General features: G+C 50.7%; 1 protein-coding gene across 1 annotated transcript in view; it reads right to left on the bottom strand.

Moving 5' to 3' along the window:
• The window catches only part of LOC141213683 (microtubule-associated serine/threonine-protein kinase 3-like), a gene marked incomplete at its 5' end in the record, with an annotated part of 60,887 nt that extends 57,729 nt beyond the window's left edge, over positions 1-3,158 (bottom strand). Inside the window, 4 exons of the mRNA XM_073665284.1 lie at positions 1,132-1,340; positions 2,169-2,254; positions 2,447-2,514; positions 3,089-3,158. Of these exons, the coding sequence (XP_073521385.1) occupies positions 1,132-1,340; positions 2,169-2,254; positions 2,447-2,514; positions 3,089-3,158 (433 nt within the window). The remainder of the gene's footprint in view (positions 1-1,131; positions 1,341-2,168; positions 2,255-2,446; positions 2,515-3,088) is intronic.
• Positions 3,159-9,948: the final 6,790 nt, after the last annotated feature.

Consider the following 9,948-nt stretch of genomic DNA (forward strand, 5'->3'; position numbering starts at 1 on the left):
ACAACCCTCAATTCTCAGTATTATGGCTTCCACCAATCTCGCAACTCAGTATTATACCCCCACCAGCCCAACAACTAAGTATAATTGCTCTCACCAGCCCCACCACTCAGTATTATGGCCCTCAGCAGCCCCACCACTCAGTGTTATTGCCCCCAACAGTCCCTCCACTTAGTAGTAAGGCACACAATAGCCCCACTACTCAGTATTATGGCCCCCACCAGCCTCAACACTCAGTATTATGGCCCTCACCAGCCCCACCACTCATTGTTACGGCCCCTACCAGCCCCACCACTTAGTAGTAAGGCACCCACCACTCAGTACTACCACCTCCACCAGCCCCACCTCTCAGTATTATGGCCCCCACCAGTATCAACACTCAGTATTATCGCTCTCACCAACCCCACTACTCAGAATTATGGCCCTTATTAGCCCCACCACTCAGTGTTATGGCCCCCACCAGCCCCACCACTTAGTAGTAAGGCACCCACCAGCCCCACCATTCAGTACTATAGCCCCCACCAGCCCTACCTCTCAGTATTATGGCCCCCACCACTACTTAGTGTTATGGCCCCCACCAGCCTCACCATTTAGAATTATCGCCCTCACCAGCCTCACCACTCAGTATTATGGCCCCAACCAGCCCTACTACTCAGCATATGGTCTCCACCTGCCCCATCACTCAGTGTTATGGCCCCCACCAGCCCCACCTGTGCAGTGTAAGTACTGAGACTCCACACTACAGATGCAATATTGTGGCGACATCGAAGAACCTGCAGTACACGGAGTCTCGGACCCATCTGCGGAGGCTGAATGGTGGATTTAGGAACCTTTGGCTCCCTGATCCACCATTGTTTTCATCGGTATTCATATTCTGACAATGTGAATACCACTGAAATTGTGATGACAGGTGGTGGAATGGGGCCCAGTGCCGAGCGGTGCCAGGCCCGATCTGACTCACTGGCACCATAGCACTGCTGCACACAGATCAATGAATTTCCAGGCATCTTGGTAATAGAAAACCTACAGTAAACGCACTGTGAGGATGTAACTGTCCTAATTATCCTAATTATAAGAGCAGTGATAAGATGTAAGCAGACATGGGCTGAATATACTACAATATACATGTCCTACCTCCTACATACTCCATGACCATACACAGGTGAGATTTTGTTGGAAAGGAGCAGAGCATGGAGACCACGAAGGGACAATCTGCGAATGTTAGGATGTCCCTCTCCAGAAAGGCCAATGCCACTCTTTTTGGAGTGTTCAGGTTTCGCTTGAACATTTTCTTCAAAGCAAAGATCTGGTGTGAGTCTTTATGGTGCGCTAAGTAGACGGCACTGGAGAGAAAGAGAATCAATGGTTAGAATGAATCTTTACTACAAGAACATCTATAGAAGTCATTATATAATGTTTTGTACTAATGTTTAATGCTAGAAGTCTGTCCGTCACTGGAAATCCATGTCTAGAATTTGATAAAAGATCACTACATAGATCACCTATGGGAGGTGTCCACAATGCCACGTCCGCCGGAGCCCTCACCCAGGTCACATTACAGATGAGAGAATCTACTGAAATTATTCTTGGGCAGATTCACTACATTAGACCAGTAGATACGATTCAGTGCAAATAAAAGTTGGCCCAAATTAAAAGTGCTCCAATTGCCATAACATGACGTTAATTATGCTCCCGCATACCCCAAGACATAACAACATAATAAATGGAGGGGAGCGAAGGAGCTACAAAAAATGAAACCCATTATAGCCACTTGTCCTCTGTGCCAGTCTTTATTGCTGAGACCAGGGAGTAGACTCACATGGTCATGGTGGAGGTTGGGGGGTGCAGATGTCATTGATGAAATTTCGTATCACCCCCTCACTTGACCATGTGTTGCCAGTTACTGTTATCAGTTCGCTAATGGATTCCGAAAAGAACAGACCGGTGCGGAGGAGGGGGAAGCTCTGATGGGGGTGGCAGTGTAAGAACAGATGAGGGTCTAGGACAGGCAGGTGTAATATATTATTCTATTTTAATCCCTTTCCTTAATAGTTTGTTTTCCTACAGATCATATAATTTCCCTATGATAACACTGAAGGGAAGAGCACAGAGTCTGGAGCATTGTCATTGGGAACCTTGAGAAATGTGGAATATGCCAACAGAAAACTCACCCAAAACTTCCACTGCTGATCAGTTTGGATGTCCCATAGTCGCTCTTATGCGGCTGTCTTGACGGGGTCAATGATTTGATCACGCTCTATAAAAGAATAAGAAATTATATAAAGATATAGAAGCTGCTGGAAAAAAGCTCCAGATGCAAAAACGTCTCCCTTCTGTCATCTCCTCTTAGAATAGAGACATCCCATGGTTATATGGGGGACAATACTGGAGGTGTCATTCACACCCCATAATCTGGTGATACACCGACATCTCTCTCCATGATACTTACACCGTCAGATTCTTGGATCTCCGGGATCTCACAGATTCTACTGTCAGCATCCGCCAACACAGTTGTTTCTAAAAGAGTGAAAAAATTATGAAGAAATAAAATGTATTAGACGATATTAATCCTACATATATATTACAACAATATAACTCAGACATGACAAGATGTCTGTAAATGGGAATAATACTTATTATATAGGGATTCTAAATATGAGAACGTACGGAGCATCCATGAATAAACGTAATGGAAATGATGAAGGACTCCCCCAATCATCACATGAATGAGGACCCCCCCACCCTCGCTGTACATGTGAGTGATGGTAAGAGAGCTGAAGCGTAGGAGCCATATGCAGATTATCCTGGAAGTGCACTGGGGGCGTGTCACAGTATGGATTTCTTCTTCCACGCCCCCAGTGCACTTCCATGCTGATTTGTATACGGCTTCTACATTAGATTTCCCTTGACTGAGACATTGGATTTCTGCAAAAAATTATTACAGAGAAATGGCCAGTACAGTCATTCCACAATATGCAAAAATGTGCTGACAGGTTCCCATTACACAGAATATACAGAGTAAATGTAAGATTATTCCCTGTTCTCTATAATATCTGGATATTTCTTGTAGGGGGTCGGGTGATCGGCTTACCTGTAGTCAGATCGCTGTTCAGTCCCGGGATTAGATTTTGCTCGTCTTTGGTGTCGCCTTCTGCTGTTTCCTGATAGATATAATATATATAATTAACATGTGGAACCTTACACTAAATCATCACATAGATAAATCAGGAAGGACTAAACCTGCATTTACAGATGCAGCCAATTGTAACTGTACAAATCAGACGTGTGCTAGAGAAGATGACGGCTCCTTACCAGGCGTTCCAATGAGCGAGCCGGACGCTCCAGTACACACAGGACTTTTTCGGCCAGGTCTTTAATAAAAGCCAAATCTCCATATTGAGATCTTTCTTCAGCCTACAAAGAGGAAAAGAAACAAAAAGGAAAATTTTGAGATGAGAAAGGTCACAATGGAGGAGGCCGCCATTGTATGTGACATTTGCTCCTCTCTGCAGATACAATAACTCTGGGGACTCATCGTGTTTTATATTGGAGGAAAGAAACTTCTATCCCACCATTATCTATAATATAACCAGGGATGGGTCCTTCTTTCCGAAGCCTCTATAGACTGCGCAAGCGCACTGTACCTGCACAATGTGGCCGCAGACAGAAGAACACATCCAGACCGGGAGGAGGACGGGGATGGAGGAGGAGTGTGGTGCCAGAAATAGAGGTATGCGTCATTTCATCATGGCTATGGGGGGTCTCCTGCTAAAAGTGGGGAGGCTATGGAGGCAGTGGCGTACCGCCAATGGCGGCAGGCCACGCCACTGCTATGGGGCCCGTGAGCCGGGGGGGGGGCCCATAACAGTCGCCTGCACCGTGTATGCCCCGCAGCGGGGCCCTTGCAACAGGCTCCGCTCCCAGGCCCGGCGTTAGCACCCGGGCAAGTGCCAGGTCCCTGAGCAGGCAGGGGGCCCCGCTCCGCTCAGGGCCCCGGCACAATACTTACCTCTCCCCGTGCCTCCGCAGCTCCGGTGTCTTCCGCGTCCTGTGCTGTGACGTCTCAGGTTAGAGGGTGGGATGACGTCTTTCCACCACACCCTCTGCTGAGCAGTCACAGTGCAGAGCGGGAAAACAGCGACGCTGAGGAGTCCGGAGCAGAGCAGCGGCAGCAGGTGAGGTGAGTATGTCATTTTTTTTTTTTTTTAATATATGGAGGCCTGGGGCCCATACACTATATAAGGGCTCGTACACTGTATGGAGGACTATATGGGGGCCAGTATTCTGTATGGAGGACTATATGGGGGCCCATACACTGTGTGGAGGACTATATGAGGGGCAGTATACTGTATGGATGACTATATGGGGGCCAGTATTCTGTAGGGAGGACTATATGGGGGCCAGTATTCTGTAGGGAGGACTATATGGGGGCCCATACACTGTGTGGAGGACTATATGAGGGCCAGTATACTGTATTGAGGACTATATGGGACTATATGGGGGCCAGTACACTGTATGGAGGACTATATGGGGGCCAGTATTCTCTATGGGGGCCAGTATTCTGTATGGAGGACTATATGGGGGCCAGTATACTGTATGGAGGACTATATGGGGGCCAATACACTGTATGGAGGGCTATATTGGGACCCATACACTGTGTGGAGGACTATATGAGGCCAGTATTCTCTATAGAGGACTATAAGGAGGCCGGTATACTGTATGGAGGACTATATGGGGGCCAGTACACTGTATGGAGGACTATATGCAGGCCAGTATACTGTATGGAGAGGACTATATGGGGGCCAGTATTCTGTATGAAGAATGTCTTATACTGTGTGGAGGACCATAGGGAGTGCATTATACTGTGTGGAGGACCATAGGGAGTGCATTATACTGTGTGGAGGACCATTGGGAGTGCATTATACTGCGTGGAGGACCATAGGGAGTGCATTATACTGTGTGGAGGACCATGGCGAGTGCATTATACTGTGTGGAGGACCATGGCGAGTGCATTATACTGTGTGGAGTACCATGGCGAGTGCATTATACTGTGTGGAGAGGTGTGGGGCCATTATACTACATGGAGGGCTGTGTGGGGGTCACAGTTGGGGGATCATACTGTGTTGGAGTCACCATACTTTGCCTTGAGAGTTGAGGTGGGGTACGGTAGAGTCATTATACTGTGCATGTGGAGGAATTCACCATGGGGGTAACATACTGTGTTTAGGGGGGGGCACTGTTGTTGGCATCATACCTTATAGGGAAATAAAAGAGGAATCTAGGACTTCAGCAGGAGAAAAATTACTGTGTAAAGGCTGGAAAGTTATGACATATGCTCTTCCTTGACCCCCGACAATTTTCACTTTTTTGGAGGGGCTCCATTTAGCGCTTCTGCTATGGGGCCCCATGATTCCTATGTACGCCTCTGTATGGAGGTCTCCTGCTGGACGTGGGGAGGCAATGGGGGTCTCCTGCTGGACGTGGGGAGGCTATGGGGGTCTCCTGCTGGATGTGCGGAGGCTATGGGGGTCTCCTGATGGACATGCAGAGGCTATGGGGGTCTCCTGCTGGACATGCAGTGGCTATAGGGGTCTCCTGCTGGACGTGAGGAGGCTATGGCGGTCTCCTGCTGGACATGCGGAGGCTATGAGGGTCTCCTGCTGGACATGCGGAGGCTATGGGGGTCTCCTGCTGGACGTGCGGAGGCTATGGGGGTCTCCTGCTGGACGTGCAGAGGCTATGGGGGTCTCCTGCAGGACGTGCGGAGGCTATGGGGGTCTCCTGCTGGACGTAGGGAGGCCATGGGGGTCTCCTGCTCGATGCGTTGAGGCTATGAGGGTCTCCTGCTGGATGTGGAGTGGTTATGGGGGTCTCTTGCTGGACATGGGGAGGCTATGGGGGTTTCCTGCTGGACGTGCAGAGGCTATGGGGGTTTCCTGCTGGACGTGGGGAGGCTATGGGGGTCTCCTGCTGGACGTGGGGAGGCTTTGAGGGTCTCCTGCTGGACCGGGGAAGGCTATGGGGGTCTCCTGCTAGACGTGCGAATGCTATGGGGGTCTTCTGCTGGACATGGGGAGGCTATCGGGGTCTCTTGCTGGACATGCGGATGCTAAGGGGGTCTCCTGCTGGAGGGGTGGAGGCTATGGAGGTCTCCTGCTGGACGTGGGGAGTCTATGGGGGTCTGCTGCTGGACGTGCAGAGGCTATGGGGTCTCCTGCTGGACGTGGGGAGGCTATAGGAGTCTCCTACTGGATGTTGGGAGGCTATGGGGGTCTCCTGCTGGACATGAGGAGTTTATGGGGTTCTACTGCTGTACATGGGGAGGTTATGCGGTATCTTGCTCAATGCATTGAGGCTATGGGGGTCTCCTGCTGGACGTGTGGAGGCTATGAGGGTCTCCTGCTGGACGTGAGAAGTCTATGGGAGTCTCCTGCTGGACGTGCAGAGGCTATGGGAGTCTCCTGCTGGACATGCAGAGGATATGGGGGTCTCCTGCTGGATGTGGGGAGGCTATGGGGGTCTCCTGCTGGATGTGCGGAGGCTATGGGGGTCTCCTGCTGGACGTGTGGAGGCTATGGGGGTCTCCTGCTGGATGTATGGAGGCTATGGGGGTCTCCTGCTGGAGGTGGGGAGGCTATGCGGGTCTCCTGCTGGACATGCGGAGGCTATGGGGGTCTCCTGCTGGATGTATGGAGGCTATGGGGGTGTCCTGCTGGATGTGGGGAGGCTATGGGGGTCTCCTGCTGGATGTATGGAGGCTATGGGGGTCTCCTGCTGGATGTGGGGAGGCTATTGGGGTCTCCTGCTGGATGTGCGGAGGTTATGGGGGTCTCCTGCTGGATGTGTGGAGGCTATGGGGGTCTCCTGCTGGACGTGGGAAGGCTATGGGGGTCTCCTGCTGGATGTGGGGAGGCTATGAGGGTCTCCTGCTGGACCAGGGGAGGCTATGGGGGTCTCCTGCTGGATGTGCGGAGGCTATGAGGTTCTCCTGCTGGACATGGGGAGGCTATGGGGTCTCCTGCTGGATGTGTGGAGGCTAAAGGGGTCTCCTTCTGGACGTGGGGAGGCTATGGGGTTCTCCTGCTGGACATGGGGAGGCTATGGGGGTCTCCTGCTCTATGCGTTGAGGCTATGAGGGTCTCCTGCTGGATGTGGGGAGGCTATGGGGGTCTCTTGCTGGATGTGGGGAGGTTATGAGGGTCTCCTGCTGGACCACGGGAGGCTATGGGGTCTCCTGCTAGACCTGCGGAGGCTATGGGGGTTTCCTGCTGGACGTGGGGAGGCTATGGGGGTCTCCTGCTCGATGCATTGAGGCTATGGGGGTCTCCTGCTGGATGTGTGGAGGCTCTGGGGGTCTCCTGATGGACGTGGGGAGGCTATGGGGGTCTCCTGCTGGATGTGGGGAGGCTATGAGGGTCTCCTGCTGGACCGGGGGAGACTATGGGGGTCTCCTGCTAGACGTGTGGAGGCTATAGGGGTCTCCTGCTGGATGTGGGTAGGTTATAGGGGTCTCCTGCTTTATGCATTGAGGCTATGGGGGTCTCCTGCTGGATGCAGGGAGACTATGGGGGTCTTCTGCTGGATGTGGGGAGGCTATGGGGGTCTCCTGTTGGAGGTGGGGGGCTATGGGGGTCTCCTGCTGGAGGTGGGGAGGTTATGGGGTTCTCCTGCTGGACATGGGGAGGGTATGGGGGTCTTCTGCTGGACGTGGGGAGACTATGGGGGGTCTCCTGTTGGAGGTGGGGAGGCTATGGGGGTCTCCTGCTGGACGTGTTTAGGCTATGGGGGTCTCCTGATGGACATGGGGAGGCTATGGGGGTCTCCTGCTGGACGTGGGGAGGCTATGAGGGTCTCCTGCTGGACCGGGGGAGACTATGGGGGTCTCCTGTTAGACGTGCGGAGGCTATAGGGGTCTCCTGCTGGACGTGGGGAGGTTATAGGGGTCTCCTGCTTGATGCATTGAGGCTATGGGGGTCTCCTGCTGGACGTAGGGAGGCTATGAGGGTCTTCTGCTGGATGTGGGGTGGCTATGGGGGTCTCTTGCTGGACGTGGGGAGTTTATGAGAGTCTCCTGCTGGACGTAGGGAGGCTATGGGGGTCTTCTGCTGGACGTGGGGAGGCTATGGGGGTCTCCTGTTGGACGTGGGGGGGCTATGGGGGTCTCCTGCTGGAGGTGGGGAGGTTATGGGGTTCTCCTGCTGGACGTGGGGAGGGTATGGGGGTCTCCTGCTGGACGTGGGGAGGCTATGGGGGTTTGCGTGTGCGCATACTACGCTATCCGGCTCCATTTTATTGAAGACACTCTATGTGTGAATTCGCAGACACAGTGTCTTTAAAAAAATGGTGCCGAAATTGTACCAATAAAAATGCTTGTCACCAGGGTGTAGAACGGGTTCAATAGCTAGTTATCTATATGGAGAAGTTTTGTGCGGAGCGTCCGCTATTTACCTGCTGCAGTAATGTCCTGATGTTATGAAGTAAATCCGTCACATACTCTGAGGTGAGATGACCTTGTTGGTGTTTGGTCAGGCAGTTCCTTACTAGCTGCACCACCAGCCGGTGAGTGAAGCTGAGAACGCCATCGGGTGGTAGAAGCACAATGTTAGGGCGATTGTTGATAAGAATACCCCATAGTGCTTGTACCTGAAAATTATCCAGAAAAAATCCCGCCATAGTGAGAAACTGTAAGTGCGCTCAGTAACTAGCTATGGAGCCAAAATGGCACCCGCTACCCTGTGTACATTGTAGAAGTAGTGACTGTGAGCTGTGATGTCATAATGGGCGAGCATCACCAGTGATGTCATGATGGAATCTTGTGATAGAATCTTCAAGAGGCGACTCTGCACAAACAGATGCTGCCGAGCAATGTGTACAGTGGAAACTCCATAGAATAAAATCCATCTCCATGTTATCATGACCGTTCTCTTTTATTTCCAGTTAGAACACAACCAGTATAAGGGTATGTTCACACGCTGCATTTTTGCAGCATTTTTTGTTCAACAAAAACCAAACTGGTGGCAGGAAAAACACTGAGTAAAATACGCACGTTTTTGCTGTGTTTTTAATTGTTTTTTTTCTCATTCATTTGAATTGGTGAAAAACGCTGCAACGGCCCTAAAAGGATTGACAAGCTGCAGAATACAAAAAACACTAGAAAAGAAACGCAGCATGTGAATGAGACTTCAGAAATCTCATTCACTAAGCTCGTACTTTAAAGTGCAGTGTTATTGCCGCAGAAAAACAGCCAATTGTGAACACACCCAAAAGATATACTCCGTCATATGGGAAATAATGTGTAGGTTTATTCCTCATTTGTCTTTTTTTTCTCCATAGAACATTTTAGTTTACTATTAACAACTGTGACAAATATTGAAGGTATTGAAGAATTAATAAAAAGTGATAAATCATTTACATCATTGTCATTGATCGTTGTGTCTTTATAAAGTTCAATCCTTTACCTTGTTGTGTTTAGGTCGCGAGATCGTGCAGCTGCAGGAGCGGTGAGCCGCTGTCAGAGTCGGCCAGACTCCCTATAAAGCCGGTTTCACACGTCCATATATTTCCAGTACCGGAAAGGAAAAAACGGTACCAGAGATATCCGTGTCCCGTGTGTCCCTGTTTGTCACACGTGTGGCAACAGTGTGCCGCATCAGGATCACACGTACCGGCACCTGGGAATTAGCGTTACATTTTAGTGGGTTTGATATGGTTATTTCTGCTAACATCCATCCACAGTTTTAGTAAAGTGCCGTGAGCAGCAGAAAGTGCACACAGTGTAAGATCCTCACCATGGTCCTCCACACATTGTAAGACTCTCGCCATGGTCCTCCACACAGTATAAGACACTCGCCATGGTCCTCCACGCAGATTAATGCACTCCCTAAGGTCCTCCACACAGTATAATGCACTCCCTAAGGTCCTCCACACAGTATAATGAACTCCCTAAGGTCC

The sequence above is a fragment of the Phyllobates terribilis genome, unplaced genomic scaffold (genome assembly GCF_046119375.1).
Source record: "Phyllobates terribilis strain yellow unplaced genomic scaffold, ASM4611937v1 Scaffold_207__1_contigs__length_3498100, whole genome shotgun sequence".
In the NCBI taxonomy this organism is placed as follows: Eukaryota; Metazoa; Chordata; class Amphibia; order Anura; family Dendrobatidae; genus Phyllobates; species Phyllobates terribilis.